The sequence below is a fragment of the Panicum hallii genome, chromosome 2 (assembly GCF_002211085.1).
Source record: "Panicum hallii strain FIL2 chromosome 2, PHallii_v3.1, whole genome shotgun sequence".
Classification (NCBI taxonomy): domain Eukaryota; kingdom Viridiplantae; phylum Streptophyta; class Magnoliopsida; order Poales; family Poaceae; genus Panicum; species Panicum hallii.
This window is the reverse complement of record NC_038043.1, coordinates 46,048,916-46,070,750: the sequence shown is the minus strand read 5'-3', so window position 1 is coordinate 46,070,750 and position 21,835 is coordinate 46,048,916. Positions and strand designations below refer to the sequence as shown.

Sequence of the window (21,835 nt, the reverse complement as noted above, 5' to 3'; positions counted from 1 at the left end):
GTTTCTGGCGTGGAAAAAGTGAAGGGAGGGCAGAGCTCTTCCTGCTATCGGAGAGAGAGGGCATTGTTTCTCTTCTGGATGTGCGATGATCAGACATCCAGCCTCAATCGCGCACTTGTAGTTGTCTCTGTGAGAGCAGCGTATCAGTTTGGTTGCCGTGTCTGTTGGAGTTTCTCTTTGCGCTTATATGATTTGTTTCTTCTGTATTGAAGTCGGAACTCCTTGTAAAACTTGTGGCTTCGCTACTCAAAGTCGGAAGGCTTCCCATGTCTAAAAGACTTCTTGTGGTCAATAAACGATACTTCTTGCGGTCTAGACTACAAGTGCATCTGAGCTTGGACGCTAAGTACAGCAGGCACGAGACTTGCCACAAAGGGAGGTCAAGGTGACGAACCCTACCGGCTTTCTTTATTCAAACATGACATGGCCGATTATTCGGCGCCACAGTGAGCAAAGTCAGGCACACCCACACAACAAATACTACACACGCACACACACCCGCTATGAACACACCGGTGGGAACACGGACGGTCCAAGTCCAACAGATGCCTGGAGATAAACAGCTGCGCCACAATACACGACGGTACAGACCAAAATTTTCCGAAGAGGTGCACCGACAGATATTCCAGACGACAGCTCACTTCTGCATATGCTTTTACATGCTTCAGTAAAGGACCAAATAGGGCGGTGCAGAACAGAGGACGTTGTGAGAGGGCCGAAGCTGACCATGCGCCAAGCTACAACCCCAGCTCTGAGAGGAGATTGCGCCACCTTGGCGTCTCCTCGTCGAAGATGTAGGTCAGCTTTGTTACTAAGACTCCGCTGCCACCAATCTGCAGTTCCAAGTACAGGGATACGGATATTAGTATTGCTCGTGTCATTAACATCAAGAACCATACAGGTTCAGAAAGATAATTATATAAACTTAGCATAACATAGGTTCTAATAATTTCTGATAAGAGCTCCAACAAGTTGGTTCACTGTGCTATGTGCAGAAAAAAAGAATAAAAGCATTTTTTTTAATCTCATTAGAGTGGAGGAAAAGTTCTGTGCCTTCAACTGCTACAAGTACAAACGAAGCATAAACTGATCTCAATCCTAACACTCAAATGCAATGCCAGAAACACATCGCTTCAGGAGAATTACATTTGAAATTTACTTAGGCTAGTTAGTGGAGAATAATCATCTTCGAACATGTCATTAGATTAGGAATTTGATTTGAGTGTTTAAACAAACGAAAGGATGAGGCAACAGTCTTACAGATCTCAATTGTTGGATAGACTTGTAAAGCAACTTTTGTGGAACAACTACATTAATAGCATAGTATTCCACATCAACCTTGCCATCACGTCTGCAGTAGACAGGACTTATAGTCGGGCCCTGTTCACATCAACATGGAGTAAATGAAATCATAAGCAAGAGTTGAAAAATATAAGAATCCAACCTCAACATTCCAAACTCCTGCAGTTTCAATTATAGATAGTTACTAATTTTTCTGTCAGTTATATAATTAGAATAATGTCAATAACTTCCAAGAGAAATGACAGATGTTGCATATATATAATCAGAATAATGTTAGTACTTAGTAGGAGCCACCACTCTCACTCCAAAGGCCCAGAAGTCCCCTCATCATGGAAGAAAAAGATAGAGAACAACAGATTTGTATTTCCTGATTTTAGTGGGGAAATTTAAACGATGCAGATTGATCAGATTTGGTTCATGTGGATATTGGAGCTGCGACAGTTGTATAATGAATAAATCAATGTTTTGGTCACAGATATAGTGTCTATGCATGATGAATGCAGCTCTACTTTCAAACATGAAGATAATCATTTTACCACAAAACTGATACACTACCAGTTTCCAGAAGATAATGATTGTTGCTAGTTCTTAAAAGATTCCTAATTATTACCTGCAATCCACATAGTGATGTCTGGCTAAGAACTCTCTCTGCCACTTCTTCTGCACTGTTGCCCCTCATGTTTGCTGTGACCTAATATAATAAAACAAAGTACAACAATTTGAGCAATCAACCCAGTATAATCATGCATACATAAGATATATTAAGACTTACCATTAACTCTGCAGTTGCTCTGAGGTGAGCTTCTAATCTTTCAAGCAACTCATGAGTAATCTCCAACACACCTTTACGCTTGTGCAGAGATTTCCTACTCGCTACAAGAGTGGCCTGCATAAAATTTTATATCTTAGAAAAGGAATGGATTTTTTCTATTGGAAAAAAAGAAGCATCTGGGAGTTGGAGAGATAAGATTTACCTGGCTTTCCACAACCACACCACCTTCAATTTCCTTCAAATTATTCTCACGCAAGGTCGTCCCACTACTCACGAGATCCACAATAGCATCAGCCATACCCATCTTCACAGGAAAACAGGTAATTAGCAACATGCACTAACCTTCATAGACTCTTGCTATATTACCGCAACAACTTAAGATAATAAAGAAAAACACTAGAACGCATTCCAGTGTACCCTACAATAGTAAATGAAAAATTGAACCATGTGAAGAGTTAAAGTTCAGACACCCATAATCTACATCAGTCATATATTACCCATACAGAATTCACCCCAGCAATCATAACAACTAGAGCAAGAACATAAAAAGGCACAGCAGAAATCAGTAGTGCACAAAATTCTATTTGAAATCCTAATTTGTGGACAGAGCAAAGATTAACATATGCTAATACAAAATGTTGCTATTTAGATTCTCTCAAGATCTAAATGAAAGTACCACTGTGGAGCAGAAATGGGGAACCTTTAACTATTGGGCCACCCAAATTCCAAATAAGTACATGGATGAAGCAAATGTTAAAAAGAAAGGGGGAGTTGCACGAAAACAGAAGAAAATCAAATGAAGAGAAAGCAATCTCACGGGAGGATATGACTCAAGAGCTCCATCAGCAGATAAAAAGTGAACATGCTTAAAACCTTTCTCTCTCAAGAACTTATCACCTAGCTGCAGCACAATAATATAACATGGGTCAATGATCAGCAAAGCAATGTCCACGTGTTGGGGGGTTTGGAATTAGACTGCTTGGGTGAATGATCCTACATATCCAAATCCTGTAACAACACGTAGCGGCCTTTCTTCTGTCCATTCAGGCATCTTTAACAAATCCTCTAGAGTATTTACATTTTCAAAAATGCCTTCCTTAGGTACCTGGTCACACAAGTTGAGTACTTCAGATATAAAAATTCAATTAGGAATAGTAAGACTAGTACCGATGAATGTGCTTGGATAGCACCATACCGCAAGGGACAAACGGCAATGTCCAAACTCAAGAGCATCATGAACAACTACTAAATCCTCATTTCCCTGGCACACAAAATTTTAAGTAAGCACAAACCAGATAAAGATTCTTCAAAACAGATCAAAGTTCACATAAAGAATATTATGACTCAGTTAGCATCCATAATATATGAGTCCACAGCCTCCATGTCCGCACTAACCAACGAGGCAACTAAGTCTAAGGATAAGATAATGAGAAATGACCGCACATCCCCTGTTTAATTGCAGGCAGAAAAGACGTATACCTCTTTCACATCATTATAGAGGGGTAGAAGGTGAAAAGTGCAATAGCTACGCTATTATTTTCATCCCTGGACTCATATTGTTAAATGGTGTCTATCGAATAAAAGGCCTTCAATTGTGTGACAAAAGGAATATTAGATATTCAGCTGAAACATCGAAGACTGAAAGCATACACAAACAGAGCAAAAATATTTAAGAGGACCGCCCAAAAATTTACCTTCCCATATTCACTGACTATGTCAAAACCCACAATACCAAGGTCAAGATCCCCCGACTGCAGTTTACGAACAATATCCTTGGGCCTCTGAAACCAAACCTCCAAGTTTGGAATCTGCAAAAGGATGAAAAGTATCAGCCCATTGGATTAAAACTGGGCGAGAATTCTACTGCAACTGCTATCACTTACTCCGCTCCCCAACTTGTCAGACCAGCTGCCCGCTCATAGCAACAGATTAAGGAGGTACAGAGTTGAAATAAGGGAAAAGGAAGTAAGGTCCCCATGCTACCAGATACCATTGTTACATGGATTATACCAAACATTGTACTTTTTATGTCTGTACTAACAAAAATGGGAGGCAAAAGGAACAAGAACTATATCAATGTTTTAGTCAATGGACAAATATTACCAAATAATGTTGCATGGTAAGACTGAGAGATTACGAATGACAGCGAGTGTATGACGAAAACATGGATGCTTGGATTCATTATAAAAAGAGAAAACCACAATAACCAGAAGGGGAACATACAAGACAAGGACCCAAGCTATACTGTTGGACATTAACTATATTTAGGCAGATACTATGATTCCACATTGTATACTATTACATTTTTAAATACAAAGTCTTTTTGCATACAGCTATCAATCAGATGTTTGGGTTCAGCACTACTGCATATAACTCCAGTTCTGCAGATAATAGGTTGTACTAGTTTTGCTTCCAGCAGGGCTTTAATTACGACAGTGATGTGAGAGTGCTCTAAAAGGTTAGTAGCCAACGGAAACCTTCTTGATTCTTGAATTTAAATGATTACTCAAAAATGTTAGTAACCCATTTGGCCTAAATTTCTTTATCTAGGCTCACATTGTGCAGGGTCAATAGGCACCATGAAATGTCTATTTGGCATTGCTCCCACCAAACATCAAGCAGGCTTTGCATATAACCATCAGAATCAGAGTAGCCATTTCGCACTTGCTAAGTGCTAAGCTTACCTTACAATAACCTGCTCTGGATAATAATATTCTTCAACTATCTATCCTACAAACAAATCTACGGAGTAGAAAGCTAGACTGTACTGTTCATAAACCCCATTATCCTATCAGTGAATCAGGAACCAAAAGGCTTTCTGATTCTAAACCTACCCACAGCAACTGGTCATCTCCCTGCCAGATTCAACAAGTGGTAACCGTAATTCAATAAGAGAGAACATAGGATTGTAAACCTCACCAGTGGGATATCCGCAGTGTACTGCCGCGGGTTGAGCTGTCTCACTGACAATTGACAACTCTGCACCATCAAGCAAAAACAGCAAAACCACAACGATATCAGCAAACCAATCATAGAATTCAAGTTTCCAACTCAGAAACGGAAGCACGCGCAGGGAAGGAGCACCGAACCTTGAGGAGGCTTAGGGTTTGCTCGGCCATGCGACCCTTGCTGGGGAGCCCGATACGGACGACGGTGCGGTCCGCAACCGGGGGAGCCTCCGCCGCCGGTTTAGCCGATACGGCGGCCGCAGAGGCTGCGACCCGCGGAGCGAGAGAGCGAGCCCTCACCGCCGGCGAAGGCCGGAGGCCAAGGCGGAAGCTGGGCTGTGGCGCAGGTGACTGGGATAGAGGGAGGCCCGTAAACTGCGCCGCCAACATCGCGGGCATTTTGGGGGGCTGGTGGGCGGGCGGTGGCTCGCTGCCGTTATTCGGTGGAGTGAGGCTGGCGGCGGTGTTCGGCGGCGCACGGAGCGGGTGAAGTGAACAGCAGCAGAGAATATGCGGCGCGCGAGGCTTTGGGGTCTAGTGCGGCGGGTCCGGGCCCCATTTAGGGCGGCTTTCGGCCCGACATAGTGAGGCTTGAGGCCCAAAAACATTTTTTAGTGTTTTTTTATAGAAATGTCCATTTCCAGTTCTTCCACTAAAAAAGCCATGTAACACATGTTAACCTTTATTGTTGTCAAATGAATATGCCTGGAAATATTTTAGATAGTTTTGTTAAGACAGACAGTGAAGAAAGAGACAGAGTTGGATTTTCTTTATTACTACTCCTGTTAGTGTAGGAAGTAGGAACCCAGCCATTCATGATTCAGGTAGTGTTTGGATCCAAAGTGCAAAATGGCAAAAGGGTAAAAATTTGCCCTTTGCTAAAAGTGGCAAAAGTTTTGCCATTAGGGGTGTTTGGATCCAAATGGCAAAAGTTTTGGCAAAGGCTCATTTAAACCTCTTTTCTCCTTTTTGCCATAGGGTGTTTGGGTCCAAATGAAAAAAAAGAGCAAATTTTTTGCTGTTTCCTTTTGCTATCTGTTTTTGCTGTTTCCTTTTTACCATAGGGTGTTTGGGTCTAAATGGAAAAAAAGAGCAAATTTTTCGCTATTTGCGCTTTTGCCAAAGGATCCAAACAGACCCTCATTCACTAAATTAGAAGGATAAGAGTGTTTTGCAACAAAGCGACGCCGGTGAAGACCACAAATGTAAGATACCGGCAAAATGGTAGCGAAACCATCACCAAGAGATCAGCATAACTAGCCTAAAAAAAGATCAGATCCGCATAACCTTTTTGTGGTGCCAAAAGGCAAAGTCTTGTTTGCTCGCGCAGAGCACTGAAGCTCTCAAACGACCACTGCATGCACCAAGGAGGTCGTGCCAGTAGAGGTAAGCCTAGGTAGGATTAATGGAAAAACTGCATGGATATACTTTGTGTCATCCAGCCGTCGCGACTCCAAATTCTTATTACAATTTTTAAGTTAATCTTCTTGCCTTCTCTGAGGTTATCACTTCACTAGGTCAAGTTCGACAAGTAGTCAAGTACATTACAGAGTTTGGCTGGGATGCAAACGTCGACAAGATTGAAGTGAACAACACAGAACGAAAGTCGTCAACACACTCCGGTTGCATATATAAATACTGTCACGGTTACAGAGCTGAAAGCCTGATGAAATCTCACCCAGCGTTAATTCTAGTACATAAGTACACAATCCAAATACTCTTGTGCGCGATAGCTTGTAAGGCACTACACGTTATGATGAGTGTACTACGAGATACTGCATGGGAAACTCTCAAAGAACCGTGAACTGCGACGCCACAGCGAGGTCAGCATCAGCACAGGGATCAACGGCGCATGACGACGACGGCGAGGCGAGCCGCGAGCCGGCTTAGTGGCGTTCAGGCTGCCATGGTGGCGGCGAGCTCCCTGTCGACGGCCCTCCTGAGGAGGCCGCCTTCCTCGACGACCATCTGGACGGGGAGCACGCCGAGCCCGCTGGCGACGGCGAGCATGACCTCCCTCATCTCGGCGCGGAACTCGTCCGGCCCCACGGCGCCGTCCCCGTCGCGGTCGAAGCGCGCGAAGAGCGCCCCGTAGAGCTGCGCGAGCTCGGCCGCGGGCGCCGGCGCGTCGGCGCCGAAGTGCGCCTCCCGCACGCGCAGCGCCGCGAGCTCCCGCGCCATCTCCGCGTACGAGAGCCGGCCGTCGCGGTCCGCGTCCAGCGCCGCGAACCGGGCGTCCACGCACGAGTTGAAGGCGCCCTCGTCCTCCACGAAGCTCTGCACCGTCCGCCCGTCCAGGATCTCCACGCTCATCTTGGAAACACAAGGGATTGTTCTTAGCTCGCTCGCTACTAGCGCTCGTGTGCTCTCTCTTGGTCGGCCGGTTTGGGGAGTTGCGGCAGGGCCCGTGGCGGCGTTTTATAGCGGCGCGCCACTTGCGCCCGGCGGTGGTTTGTCGGGTGGCGGTGGTGGTAATATGCTGCGAGTTGTGCGCGAGGTCGGAGTCCAATCCGATATGCGCTCGCTTGAGATGTAAGCCAAGTTTCTGTTGTCCTCTACTAAAGTAGAGGCTCCGGCTCCTCCCCTCCCCCTCCCATGGATTATTCGTTCCCCGGCAAAGGCTCGCAGAATACGCGGGGGAATGTGCGCGTTCTCGCAGCGTCGAGCCGTGGACGGCGCCGCCGTGCGGCCTCCCTTTCCAAAAGGAGGATTCTTCTCTCGGTGCGTTCGGCAGGCCGGCGTCGAGCCAGACCCAGACCGTTCTGAGAATGGCAAGGTCGGTGGCGCTTGCTTCCGGTCTAAGCATCGTGTGGGCAGCGAGCTCAGGGAACTCGCTTTCAAGCTGCTGTACAAGTCCGAAAACCATGGCTGTGAAAAAGCTAGCATTCCTTTTTCTTCGTGCGTCCGGCGTCCGGCGTCGAGCGAGACCGACCAGCACGTCGTCGGAGTGGCAAGGCCGTACTCGTACGCCTCTCGTCCTGAGCTTAAGCTGCGTGCACCAAGCTCCAGGGATTGATGCACCGCGCGCAGCAGGCAGTTGGAAAATTTTCGGCTGCGTTCTCAGCTTGCAGTTTTCTGTAGCCCGTCGACAGAGCAGCAACAGCGACAGAAGCATATCATGGTCTGACCATGGAGAAATCGTACGGATACAATGGGTTTTCGGGAGAGATCAAATCAGGTTCCGTCCCATGTTTGATTTGGCGCCTTCGTTTTCAGCAAAAAGGCGTTGCCAGCCGCGTTCCACAGCCGAGCCCGTGTTCAGCACGCAGCAGTAAGTTTGACGTGACACAGGACCAAAAAAAGTGCCAACTAGATTTTTTTTAAAAAAAGGGTGACTACTTCAACCGCACCATGCCGATGGGCGGCGGGTCCAAACCTGAGCCAACCTGGGTTCGGTCTACCGACATTGATCACACCTGACGCCGGTCACTAGTTTCTCTCAGTCGCGCTCACATTAGCCGACGACGACGAGAGCCTTCTCGTGAGGCGTCACATTGCCTGATGCCATGCTCTGCCCAACTTTTTTTTTTCTTTTGAGGAAATGCTCTGCCCAGCTGCTTTTTTTTTCTTTTTGAGGAAATGCGAGACAGCGACAGGGACCCCTCCTCCTTCCTGACGGACCTCACATACTCGCTAGGTCCACAAAGCAGCGAGCCGGAGCTGACTTGCACAGGGCCCATCTACAATCTCCAACAGCCCAGCAGCCAAAACCCAGGTTCCGGCCCAGACCGCCCAAAGCTCGAAGCCGGCCGCGTCCCCGACCCGAACCGTCGGTGACGCCGCTCTCCCGCCGCCACCCTCGGAAGCGAGCACGGCACGTCGGCGCACGCGCAGCACGGCGCCCTTGGCTTGCAAGGGAATTAAATAGCCCTCGCCTTCCTCTCGGCTCTCTCTCGCGTGGGGGCGGACGTTGACGCCCGGCCAGCAGGATCCGCGGGTGCCTGGACGACATGGCAACCATCGCTCTTCCCCCGCGTTCTACGCCAGGCCACTCGTTTCCTCTCTTGCGCGTTCATCTCGTCTCCGGGGGTGGTGGTTCCCCCGTCGCCGGGTCGCCAATAATTGCACTCCAGGGACATCTCCGCGTCCGTTCTTCCAATCCAAAAGAGAGAAAAAAATAGAGAGGAAGAGTAAGACGAAGAGGGCAGGGAGCAAAAGGTCGGGAGATGAGCCTCATAGTGCCCCTCTTACATCTGCTCAATACCTACCAGTTAAATTCGTTCAAAAAAAACATATCAGTTAAAAAACTCGGTCCGCGAGGGGGCTTCGAGTATTGCATAAGAGAAGGTCTCTCACGCAGGCTGACAAACTTCCGAACCCCTACCCTACTCTTACACGGGGGCGCTGTTACCAGTTATACAGCATCCAACGCAGGAGTCATGGACGTTATGCATATGTATTGTTGTTTTTCATATACGTTGCTAGCTTCTTCGGAAGTCAGCGCTATTATCTCCGAAAGTTTTCTTATGCCCGAAAATCATATGGCTCGACCAATCGATGTTTGTAATGTATAAAGCCCCCTTTGGAGCACATTATTTCCCCCCTCAAATCCTGTGGGGAACTAATTGGAGTATATGTGAATATGCATATTAAAATCATGCTGTCCAAAGGAGGCCTAAGGTGCAACAGCGAGTGGATTTAATCTGAAGCTCCTGAAGAAATAATAATCTAAGTACTACCTTCTGGAAAAAGGTTTGCTAGCTTCATCCTAACAACAGATGAAGTCAGCCTACCTCGACGTGGAACTTCAAAGGGGCAACAACCACTGACACGGCCTTTTCATCGGAGATCATTAGAGAAGTCATCAAAAGTTAAAGGAGGTACATGTACTTCCATGTTTATAGCGAAAGGAGCGGCATTAGCTACCTGCAATTCCAGAACAAACAGGGCCTAAGTTTTCATAGTATACTTAGAGTGAAAGAAAAGACTATCGAATTTTCCTGGAAAGTGAAACCAGACCAAGAAGTAGAGTTGAAATTAAAATATCTGTGACGGATGATGATTTTTAGTGAAATATATTAGAAATGTGCTGGTTCACATTAGCTTGCTCCTGGACCTTTCATTTTGTATGATAAACAAGTGAGCAAACTTCAATGTAGGTCCAAAAATTTAAATGGATTGTGATCAATATGCAGAGATGTATAAGAAATGTGTTATTTCACAAAATCATGTGTTTCTTTTCCTAAAACTTTGAATTTTCTTACTGGACTTAGCTAAAGTACTAATATGCATATGACATTCAACTGTGCATTCAAATTTATCGCTTTTGCAGTCTACGGGTATTAAACATGTTACTTGATTGGGTATGGTAAATGATGGCACTGAATATGATTTCCTTTGGAAGCTTAATTGAGCATGACAGCTCAAGAAATGAACTTGCCTTTCCTCTAATGATTAAGGAGTTGATACCTACCGCTGGACAATTATTATTCTAGACTTGCTGCAGGGATGAGATGCTTAATCGATCCCACCAGATACGAACTGTATCAACCGAGTCAAGTGGCCATCTCACCGACACTGCAAAATCAAGTCAGGTAGTGTGCTCACATTATCAAATCCAGTTGGCACCTCATATCTTTGAAGTTCATTTATTATGCACGTATTTCATTTCACTAAACAAAATGTTGTATGCAGATTAAGATGCACATAATAAAATGGAGTATTCAGTTATGAGGAAGAAGAAGAGGGCCTCTACAAAATATTTGCGAATCCTTCAACTCTAATCAAGAACTAACAACCCATCATTTCTAGAAAGATCATTCTCATTAGACAGAAAGCTAGCTGGTGGCAATTTGTGACATTTCTCGTAGTTATGTGCTTGTTTACTTTACGAAAAAATTAGTTTCTTTAAAAAAGTAAAAAAATTAGTTTGGTATTAGTACTTTGAGTGCCATACAAGTTGAAGGAATCCTTGTTATAGAAAAAGGAGCATCGGTTACATTGTCAGATTCAATAACCACGCCGATGCACTAGGCTGACTTGAAGTCTTCCATGAATAGCCGCCTTATTAACTGCTGCTGATCTGCTACTGACTTTTGTAGTTGTACTTGTACATGTGGTATAGCCTCCAGATCGGAAAGCAGCAGCGATTCAAACTGGAGTTTCTTTAGTTTGGCCTCTATGCTCCGATGAAATCTTGATACCCTGTCATAAGAAGAATCTCTGAACCTTTTTTGTAGAGTAGGAATCTCAGTACTTTGAGCGAGCACACTGTTACTTCCGATCACGTTGCAATCCTATTTGTCCTATGACTTTTTCCTCACAAAGATGTTGCAAAAACCTACTTGAGTCTAACGGATCTCAGTGTCAGACAGTGAATAAACAAGCCTACTGTCCTCATACACCTTGTGGCTTTGCGCAGGGGCTCGCTCAAGAACGGTTTGAAAGCGCAAAATGCACCACTGGACTCGAAGAAAGTCAGAAGCACTTCATGCAACTGAGTGACAATTTGAATTGACCTTACAGTAAAATTGAAGTCCTGTATCCTATTGGTCAGATGGTACACAAACGGCCTGCCTGGAATACTGAAATTTCGATGGATTCAACAGTAAACAATGCAATATCTCTATATAGGAATCAGCACCAAAAGGTGTCCATGCAGCGTGGCCACGTCGCTGCCATTTCCCGACTGTTGGATCAGCCGGGCGGACGCTCCAGATGGTACGAGTCCCAAATATTTTGCAAAACGACCCTCAAAATTTAGAGAAATCAACTCGCAGTCCGGTCTCCTCTCATAGATAATTTTGCGAAAAAGCCCATAATTTTGCTCAAAATCAATCCGCAGTCCAACTTTCCCGATTTAGGAAAATTTTCAAAGAAAACCTTAAGTTTTCGTAAAATTAACCCGCCGTGCTGATGAATTATTTTAGAAAAATCCCTCAGATTTTAATTAAATCAAATGACAACCCATTCCATCCGTTACTTCTACATGAATAATATTATATGTACAATTTGAACACCAAAAACCGTTGAAATCAAAAGTTGTTCAATATAGAATTTGATCAAAAATTCAAAAACTACAACTTCATTATAGAGCAAATTTTAAAATTTAAAAAGCTTTCACAATTCATTTGCACAAATGCTTACGTACAATCCATCGTACCTACAATATGGACACCAAAATATTATCAAATTTAAAAAGTGTTCAATACAAAGATTGCTCAGAATTCAAAATCTACAGCTTCATTATATAGTACAATTTCAAATTCAAAGCACTTTTAAAATTCATCCGCATAAATATTTACACAATATCCATTCTACCTACGATTCGGACACCAAAACGCCTTTACGTCAAAAAGTTTTGAATAAAAAGTTTGTTCAAAATTCCAAAACCTAAAGCTTCGCTACACAACAAGTTTTTAAAACAAATGATAACAAAAAATGCTATAACCAAAAAAACTAAATATAACAAAAAAATAGTTCCATTTCCATAAAAGATAACATCCTACTTAAATAGTTCACGACAACAGAGAGTCCAAAATATATACCAAATATAATAACGGGCTGCAGATCATGACACATACATATACAATAATTACTACTTTATGCATGAACTAAAGTCTATATGTTGAATACGAAATACGGCCCTGCATAGTAAAGCTGCGCGCCTATATATTGTTCTTGCATGATTGAAAATCATTTCTGAAATGGGGTCTAATTGCACAACCACTAACAAGCAGTGCAATTTACTCAAGAGCAGAGCAGAAAGCTGGCCGGACAGGCAGGAGAAAAGCGCAGCTAGCCGATACCCGGCCAGCTTTCATCACGCACACCATCTTCGTTGAGAGCGCGCGGGCACCTACTACTGCCCCGCCCGCAACAGCTGCCACTCATATGAAACACCTCATTTTTTTTGGATTTTTAATATTTTCTCCCGCCTTACACGAAACAACACCGCCGTTTTATATAGCTGCCTCCTCTTCTCAGCGCTCCTGCGTGCTGCCGCCTGGCCTCTCTTCCTCTCTCGTTCTCGACCTCTTCCCTGCTCGGCTCAGGTCTGCTACCCCTGAATTTCTCTTGCATTGTTCTCCTGCATTTGCAATGCAATGTCGTCATTATGCGATTACGAGCTTGTTTTTCATCTGTTGCCAGTTCTAGTTCACTGTTTTGCTTGGGATTTACAAGTTTTGCATGCATTCTGATGCTTGTTTATCTTTCTCGTACTTGGAACATTTTTATGTTCATCTAGCACGGAATGATATTTCTTCGTCTTTAAGTCGAAGCGAAGATCGTGTAGGCTCTTGAGTGTTCATCTATGTGTAGTTGGTTGGCTCTTTACCTTTTTGTATTGGCGCTGATGTGAAACTTCCCCCCTTCTTTTTGTTCAAGCAACATGTCGTGTCATGATTTGGTTGGCGGTTGCCGTCCTACAACGTGGCATCTAGACTAATTAGATCTGATGACCCCTCTCATATCTGAAATGATCTTTTTTTCCTGGTGATAGCGAATGAATGGAAAAACAAAATTTCAAACTGTATGGTTTCAAGTAGATCGGCAACGGTATAAATACATAACACCATTGATCTGAAGTTCTGGCAACTGAAATTCTAAGCATAATTTTGGTCATTGTGATCAAGAGATGAAACCTTTTTTTTTCCCGGCAGCCATAACATCACCAGCATACCTTGCATATGCATTTAGTCAAACCTCACCAACCTTTTTTTAAAAAAAAAACACTCTCTCCTTGCCTAATCAGATCAAAATCTTGAAGTATCTGCATTTCCGTTTCTGAATCTAAAGGTACATATACTTTCTGCGTGATCTCATCAGGGGTGTATCGACGTGGAAGAGGAAGTACGCAACGCTGCATAATGGGGTCCAAGGCTGCAATTTTTGCCACGGCTGTATTGGCCGTCCTCTTCGCCGCCCCGGCATTGGCTCAGACGAGCAGCCCCCCCGCGCCGGCGCCCATGTCACTCGCGCCGACCCCAGCGCCGGCGCCGGCGCCGCACTACGTGGACCTCGCCGAGCTCCTTAGCGTGGCCGGCCCGTTCCACACGTTCCTCAACTACCTGGAGAAGACCAACGTGATCGAGACCTTCCAGAGCCAGGCCAACAACACCAAGGTGGGCATCACCATCTTCGTCCCCAAGGACTCGGCGTTCGCGGCGCTCAAGAAGTCCACCTTCTCCAACCTCACCTCCGACCAGCTCAAGACGCTGCTCCTGTACCACGCGTTCCCCATGTTCTACTCCCTGGCCGAGTTCAAGAACCTGAGCTCGCTCAACCCGGTGAACACCTTCGCGGGGTCGCCGTACACGCTCAACCTCACCGACGACATGGGCAGCATCTACGTGCAGTCCATGTGGTCCAGGCCCAAGATCGCCAGCAGCGTGTACGCCACCAAACCCGTCGCGATCTACGCGCTCAACAAGGTGCTCCTGCCCATGCAGCTCTTCAGCAAGGAGCCGCCGCTCGCGCCGGCGCCGGCGCCCGCGCCGGAGTCCGGAGCATCCGATGCACCCAGTCCGGCGGCCGGCAAAGCAGGCGGACTGACCGGCGGCAAGGGTGACTCGACGAGCGCCGCGCACAACGTCGGCGCCGTCAGCTTTACCAATTCCTTGCTGCTTGCCGCTGCAGGGTGCTTGATGCTCCTGTGGTGAGACTTGAGGGTTCCTGCCATTTCGGAGCAGAGTGTCCGTGCTTCGCCACACTTGATTTCGTTTTGAATTGGTTGATGGAGCCATTCTTTTGGACATATGGTAGGCATGCCGTTAGGATCGAGTTGAAGTATTATTTTACGCCGAATTACTCTCATAATTTCTATCATTTTTTACGGATGAATGATTGAATGAATACGAAAAAAAAGTTGTCACTGCCTGCACTCTTCTCTTCTAGTCTCTCTATGCAGCTGGTGATCAAAGACACATCAATAATTGTTCAGAAAAAGAACTAAAAGCGCTTGCAACACGCACTCACCTCTGACTGATTCACCCATCAACCTGTCGATGCCCACTGGACACGTGAGACATGGCCTTGGGAGAGGCTGGGTCTACACTGATGAGTTGTTCCTGGCAGAAACAACATGCTCAAGATCACAACTTGTTCGTTTAAGTGGTTGTACGGAACTGAAAGACTCATGCATGATGCATATGCTAAACACACTAGTTTATTCGACATTTGAACTTGGGGGGTGGTTCTTGCCTTTGGCATGTCTATAGAAATAACTGAAGCTTCCATGTGCATCGAGCACGGTTTACTGTTCCCACATGGTACTAATTTTTGGTCTGAAGAATCTGTATTCGGTAAAAGATGTCTCAGATCTTAGGCGATTTGTTCACTTCTCCATTTGACCTAGAATAATTTTTAACTACTTTAATTATCTAAGATTAGCAGCATGTGTTTGTTTTCCTAATGGTGAAGGCATGGCAGCCAGTGTAGCGTTTATAATCACAGAAATAAACAACGTTTCTGAAGTCAAATTCTGCAGTAGCAGCAGCAGCAGTAGTTTAACAACAGGAGGATCAGTTCCCTCGTTCTGTTCGAGCGCAGTAGGCAGCAACTGATCTTTTTTTGGTGCTTCGATCTGTACAAAAGCACGCAGTAGGATCATATAATTTGCACGGTCCAGTGACATCTTGTGCCTGGTTCTGAATTCTGATGGCCTGGTGTTTTTGTGGGGGGGGGGGGGGGGGGGGGTTTACTGAAAGCCTGAAACCCTGTAAATACTGCAGCTGCAATGCCAATTGCCAATCGTTTGGTGAACTCGAAACGGATGAGCTTGGAGTACTTTAAAACAAGATCCCTGCTGGAAAAAATGCACGGCCAAACTTTTACCGCAGGGAAGTGCCGTGCGCCCGTGCGCGTCCTGCGAGTGCTGCGATCCTGTCCGTGCGCTGCGACGCCCGACAGGGAGGGAGCAGCCGGATCCAGGTGGTAACTAGCGGCCGCAGCAACGCGAGCCTGCACGGCCGCGAGTGGCAGGCAGATCGAGTTATTGGTTTGCCCGGCGGCTAACTCGTCGGCAGCTGTGAGAGCGGCGGAGACCACCTCGCCACGCAGACCGCCCGGCCGGCCGCCGGGGCGCGGAGGTGGAGCCGCGCAGAGCAGGCACTGACACTGGCGGCTCGCTTGGTTGGAGCAGTTGGTGCAAGGGAATAGAAGTTTAGAGATACGAGTTTCTCTTTCCAAGGAAGGGGTGGTAATTGGAAGGAAATTCTATTTTAACATAAAAATAAATGATCTTAGTCGTTCATCAGAGGATATGAATTCCCTCTCCAACTTCCTCTCGTAATTCCCTCCACGAACCAAACAACGGATTAGTATAAAAAATCAAAGTCCCAAGTAAATGCTAATTCCCATGCCTCTTCCTATCGGCCGGTGCGGGCCTTGCGCATCCACGCCGCCGGTGCAGGGTTTGAGAACAGCAGGGCCCGGAGGGAGGCGCCGTTGCTTGTTTTGCTCTCCAGCATGGGCCGGCACATTGCCTTGCCGGGCCACATGCGCCGATGCGCGGGAGTCCAGGCTACGACGGGTCGCCCCTCTGTGATCTGTCGCATCACCACGGACACCACCCATGTCAACCTGCGGCGCACGCAGTCGCACTCGCCGCACAGATTCCTTGCAGTCTTCTGACAGACTTGTTTTCCTTTTCCCACAGCCTGTTTAGTTCCTCCCAAAAAAACCTGTAAACGCAGAGATGACAAACGAATCTTGCTAATTTGAAGTACTAAATGAAGTCTATTTACAAAACTTTTTGCATGGATGGGCTGTAAATCGCGAGACGAATCTAATGAGCCTACTTAATCCATATTTTGCAACAGTGCTGCTACAGTAACCATCCGCTAATTATTGCTTAATCATGGATTAATTAGCATCATTAGATTCGTCTCGTGATTTACAACCCATCCATGCAAAAGATTTTATAAATAGACTTCATTTAGTATTTCAAATCGGTAAGATTCCTTTGAAAAAATGTTTTTGCGTTTTTGCGTTCTGATCTAAACAGGCCCTCGAAAAGGAAGGAGATGCCTTGCCTAGCACCGCTTGGAGATCGGCCCATCAAATCGGAGAGGCTACAAAGGTCGTCGGCCTAGAGAATCCAAGCAAGCAAGAAGGGGCCGGGCTATCCTACGCTACACCTACACGCCTGTAGCTATCCGGACCGGAAGTAGGGGTCGCCGCTGACGCTGAGTCGGAGGCGGGCATCGAGATCGGCGCGCGGCGGTGAATGCTCCGAACGGAATAGAAGCCGCCGCGGACGGGGACGAGGCATCGGCGCAAGAGCCGGGCCGGTGTCGCGCGCGGGATTCGGTCCCCGGGAAGAACACCCCTCGCGAGACCCGCACGTGAGGCGCCGGGGCCCCCCACCCCACCCACCCGGGTATTCGCGCGCGCCGCGAGACGGAACGCACGGGTGCCCCGCCCCCCGCGCCCGGGGCCGGGCGGCGCCGCGGAAGCGGAGCACCGGAGCCCGACCGGCACGGCGCCCACCACCACCGCGAGGCATGTGGCGCGCGGCAGAGGCGGAGGAAGTGGTGGTCCGGGGCGGACGCGGCCGGGAGGCAAGTGGGGGTCCGGGGTGCGGCCGATGGATCGCTCCGGCTTGGCCTTGTGCACGGTGGACCACGCGGTGATCGTCCTTTTGCGCAAAGTTCAACTCTGTTTCTTTTTTCTTACAAAGAACCATGAAAGATGCACTCCCATTTTAGGCATCCTTCTGAAAGGTCACACGAAAAGCACAATGTTCACTTGTTTAGCTTTGAGCATACCATCACTAGCTATGTGCTTGATTTTTTTTTCTTTTCATTACTAGCGCTATGACATACTCCCTCCGTCCTAAACAAATTATTAGTTATTTTAATTTTTCTAGATTCGTGGAACATTTTTCTTATCATTACTAGTCCTATGACATACTCTCTCCATCCTAAATTGTAGTTATTTTAATTTGGAACCGAGTGAGTATTAAGCATGCACCTCTAACGTAATCACGTTTAGCTATAGAAGCACAATGCCCAGCTTGAGAAAGAAACCGCTGCCTATGCCTATCTAGTGCAATCACACCAGCTTCTACTACAAATTCCATGTTTATTGCCGAAGCTGAAGCCGAAGCCGTGTCAAACAAGATAATACTAGTCTCACAAGTCACCAGTAAGATTCAGGAGTGACCACTCATTGGCCAAAATTGCTTGCTTGTGTTGTGCAGCCAAAGAATAAATTAAAAGATCCCCCCGTGACTGACAAACCTCAGAGGGATCAAAAGAAGCGTGATCATGATACTGCGTGGTAGTGGTTGCACCTCCCCACTTGCCCCGGTGCCCGGACCGGCGTACGGGCCGAGCCCATGCGTGCCGCTCCACGCTTTGCAGGACAAAGATTTCGACGAGCACAACCAAAGTCACCACCGGCAGAAGAAAGCCGCTCCCTCCCTTTCACTGTGGAAAAAAGGACGCATCGTCCCTCTTTAATGTGGCCCCAAAACCAGCTGCTGTGAACGCAACTGAACGGTCGACGCCCGCACGCCATCGGCGTCCGTGCGGCGCGCCGCGGTCTGCGCGTCGTCGTTGGCTGGCAGGCGCGGCCGTCGGGTGCCGGCCGGCGAGGAATTTCACGCGCACGGCCGGTGGTACGCCGGCTGCCAGACTGCCACGCCAAGGGAGCCCAGGGTACAGGCAGCTGGTCTGGTTCGTTCGACACCGACGCGCCCGTTGCGGTTGGGCGCGGATCCCGACGCGCGCGCAGCGCAGGACATGCCCGTGCAGGCCGTGCCGGGGCGCCACCGCGCGACGCGAGCACGCGCGCGCGGGGCGGGCGCAGATGATCTCGGGGGCGGGGGGGAGATCTCCTGACCCGGCGCCTCTTCCGCTCTCCTGCCCCGTCCTTAAAAGCCCCTGAAATATTCCGAGGCCAAGGGCAGCCGCAGCTACCTAGTATCAAACCTTTCTTCTCCTTCCTCCTCTCTCCCGACCTCCGATCCCCTCTCGCCCAGCCTCTCCGGCCTCTCCACTTAGCTACCACCTCGAGCTAGCGTGCCTTCACATTTGCAGCTAGCTAGCCCAGCCGCGACATGGGCAGGGATGGCGTGCGCCGCTCGGCGCCGTCTCCGGCGAGGTGCGGCAGGAGGCGCCGCCTCCCGTGCATGGCTACGGCCGCCCGTAGCCGCCGGCTCCGGGAGGCCTCTCCGGCCGGCGGGCGGTGATGATCTGTCCTCGTTCCTGTTCGGCGTGTAGGATGCGGCGGCCTACGGGGGACGACGGTGATGGTCCCGTCGGGGCAGGCCAAGGGATGGAGGGGAGTTCCGGTGGTGATCGGAGACTAAAGGTTGAAGAGCGAAGCTAGCTAGCTAGCTAACCGGTGGTGGTGTAGGTCTCGGTAGATCGGCGGCATACATGGGAAAGCCAGGCATTTTCTCGCAGCTCAAGCACCTTCCGTTAGCTTTCCTCTCCATGCATGGTGATGGTTCTACTTGTTCTTGCTTTTTATTTGTTTGGCATTGTACGTTTGATCCGTTTATCTGATTGGGGATTAATCGTTTAGGCATTGAGATCAAAATACTAGAGTATGTATATCTGCATTCTCTCGAGGTGCGATGGTACAACTTGCTAAGGTTTCTTCGTATTCCCTCTCTCCTTTTGTAAGATTCCAAGTAGTGCATTTGTTCTCGAGAATCACCGACCAGATGAGCTTTTTTTTGACGCGTAATGTTTCAATCTGTGCCACCTGACGAAATGTGGGGGGTAATGTGTGGCTGTAGTTGCAATTTTTTTGTTACCGAATTAATTGCATGGATATATCCTATTAAGCCTCTAGTATCTTCGCAAAAAGAAAAAGATTCAAGTCTCCAGTACTGCTTGCACTATCAGGACGTGTGCCGGCTCTGAGTTTCTGTATTGCATTGCACTGTCCCGTTTGTGCCGGTTATGTCGTCGTTCAGCCGTTCTGTAATTTCTTTCTGAGGAGTACTAATTCTCTAGTGCTGTACTATACCAAAAGGAATTACGAAGATCCTTGATCTGCCATCGTCCCATTCAAAACCTTTGATTCAATTGTGATTGTGTACCACCACCGTCGTAAATTCCAGTATGCTTACGGGGACGGATTCAGGCTTCTTCATCCACCATGTGCCACTGCCATCAGCTTTTGTTGAATGTTGAATGTAGAACTAGAAGAAGGAAAATTTCAAGTAATGGCACATGAGGGACAAAAGCTTTTTGTTTTTGGTGGCATGGGGATTTCCATAATTAACCATGCCATGCCATACGAAGAGCGAATGATACAATTTAAGACAATTTTCTATGTGGTTGTAAAACTAATGCTATGGAAATCATCCTACATAGAGGGTTAGGAATACCCTTAAAAATTTCATCTAATTATTTTAGGAGTAGGCCAAAATATACGTATGTGGTTCTCAAAAGTTGGTTCTCGTGCTTAAACCGTGTCTTTATGAAGACACCGCTTTTGTCTCGTGTAAGACCAGTCGTAAACAATTTTGCTGGCTGCGCAAAGTCTTTATAAGGAGCAAGAAGATGGGAGTTTCATCAAATGAGATTGAAGTTTCATCCTCGTGACACCTAGCAGCCATAAGTTTGGCGGACTTAGTAATAGTGATTGAGCTAAATATCCAATTCATAGTGCTCGAGTTACTCACCTACTATACAACCTACAAGTCGAATCAATAATCCACGTTACCGGTCCGTTTGTTCGCGCTACCCGTACATTTTGCCGGCCCGGCTCTGGCGCTCACGTGCTCCGGCCCAGCTACACGTGCCGTGTAGCATGCATACGTACTGCGCCGTACCGGTACACTGCTGTCCGCTAAATCTAGATCAGAGGATCCACGTACAAACAGAACGTTCCGATAAGATCTCGTCGCGCGCGTGCACAAACAAACGCACCGGAGATAGATCTCGGCCGTCCTCGGAGGAGCCATTGATGGAGCATAGATAACGAGCTGCGGTACCACCACCGATCCCTCAAATCATTGCCGTGTCATTGCTGCTGTCCTAGCTAGCTAGCTCGGCGCCTTCAGCGTGCGGACTTCACACTCCTGACTGCCTCACGGCAAGTACCTGCTGGTACGATTGGTTGATGGATCATCAGCTGGTAGCTGGTCGTCGAGCTGAGCTTCTAGCTTCGTCGGTGAGATTAGGTGGCGGCCGCTGAGAACTCGAGAGCTGAGCGGCTGAGCCAGCTCGATCTTCACCTAACGCTGTTCGGAAGCTAGCATCGCCCTCTCGAACTCCCGACGAGTGGTACAAGAACGAATTCCTGCAAGGTTGCAAGAAAACGACTGTGGGCATCGTACAGGAGCTCGGAGAAAAAGTCTTGTGTGTGGATCGTCGTGTGTTCGGAGCATATGCACAAATGCCCATGGTGTCCAGCCAGCTCGATCTGGCCTGAGCTCGATACGAAATGAAAGCCCGGCCGGGCGGCCCCCTGCTGGCCTGCTGTACTGTACCACAAGGGTACTGCACCGGCGGCCGCCCGGAAATCCGCTGCGCGTCCTCGGGATCCGTTTCCTTTTACCGCCGCTGCACGTGTGGGGTGCCGCGCGAGGAAGGAAGCAAGACGGGTCATTATTATGGAGGGGCAGCTAGCGGCGCTGCTAATCACAAGGGGGGAAGGGCTTGATAATTCACATCAGTGTCGTACTAGTATGGTTTGTTTAAGCGGCCTACCTAGATTAGATGGCTGCGGTCAGCCGCCTTGAGCTGCTGGTTTTGACTTCTGTGGCGGCGGCACCGAGATGCATGCCATGGCCATGACCATGAGAATCGGTGTCCGGGACGCAAGCTTTGGCGCTAGCGAGTGCCTGGCGTGAGGCACTAGTTTTCCAACCCGTGCGGTGCGTATGCAAAAGTCTGCATGCATTAGC

The 21,835-nt window shown here is 47.7% G+C and overlaps 3 protein-coding genes across 4 annotated transcripts; 1 reads left to right on the top strand and 2 right to left on the bottom strand.

The window, feature by feature from the left end:
* Positions 1-386: 386 nt before the first annotated feature.
* Positions 387-5,545, bottom strand: LOC112881402 (ATP phosphoribosyltransferase, chloroplastic-like). Of its 2 annotated transcripts, XM_025946066.1 has the most exons (12): positions 5,164-5,545; positions 4,994-5,053; positions 3,769-3,882; positions 3,270-3,335; positions 3,072-3,179; positions 2,892-2,975; positions 2,277-2,378; positions 2,075-2,188; positions 1,913-1,993; positions 1,261-1,380; positions 727-833; positions 387-643 (listed from the first exon to the last, which is right to left on the bottom strand). In XM_025946066.1, the coding sequence occupies exons 1-11, from the start codon at positions 5,419-5,421 to the stop codon at positions 738-740; spliced, it is 1,203 nt and encodes a 400-aa protein (XP_025801851.1). In that variant the 5' UTR covers positions 5,422-5,545; the 3' UTR covers positions 387-643; positions 727-737. The 2 variants fall into 2 exon arrangements, with proteins under 2 accessions (XP_025801851.1, XP_025801848.1); XM_025946063.1 differs by having other exon boundaries at positions 387-833; positions 5,164-5,544.
* Positions 5,546-6,623: 1,078 nt separating this feature from the next.
* On the bottom strand, positions 6,624-7,512 carry LOC112881852. The gene has a single exon (XM_025946748.1). It carries the CDS (start codon positions 7,333-7,335, stop codon positions 6,919-6,921), a length of 417 nt encoding a protein of 138 aa, XP_025802533.1. The 5' UTR covers positions 7,336-7,512; the 3' UTR covers positions 6,624-6,918.
* A 5,364-nt stretch (positions 7,513-12,876) lies between these two features.
* On the top strand, positions 12,877-14,841 carry LOC112881822 (fasciclin-like arabinogalactan protein 7). Its single transcript, XM_025946702.1, has 2 exons — positions 12,877-13,016; positions 13,792-14,841. The coding sequence occupies exon 2, from the start codon at positions 13,833-13,835 to the stop codon at positions 14,622-14,624; it is 792 nt and encodes a 263-aa protein (XP_025802487.1). The 5' UTR covers positions 12,877-13,016; positions 13,792-13,832; the 3' UTR covers positions 14,625-14,841.
* The last annotated feature ends 6,994 nt before the right edge of the window (positions 14,842-21,835 follow it).

Excerpts from the sequence above, each read along its gene's own strand:
- LOC112881852 (XM_025946748.1), bottom strand. The coding sequence starts at position 7,335 with ATGAGCGTGGAGATCCTGGACGGGCGGACGGTGCAGAGCTTCGTGGAG.
- LOC112881402 (XM_025946066.1), bottom strand. The coding sequence starts at position 5,421 with ATGCCCGCGATGTTGGCGGCGCAGTTTACGGGCCTCCCTCTATCCCAG. Across the intron at positions 2,379-2,891 it reads CTCTTGAGTCATATCCTCCC|ATGGGTATGGCTGATGCTAT; the intron begins GTGAGATTGCTT and ends TTTCCTGTGAAG. Across the intron at positions 834-1,260 it reads CTATCCAACAATTGAGATCT|ATTGGTGGCAGCGGAGTCTT; the intron begins GTAAGACTGTTG and ends TTGGAACTGCAG.
- LOC112881822 (XM_025946702.1), top strand. The coding sequence starts at position 13,833 with ATGGGGTCCAAGGCTGCAATTTTTGCCACGGCTGTATTGGCCGTCCTC.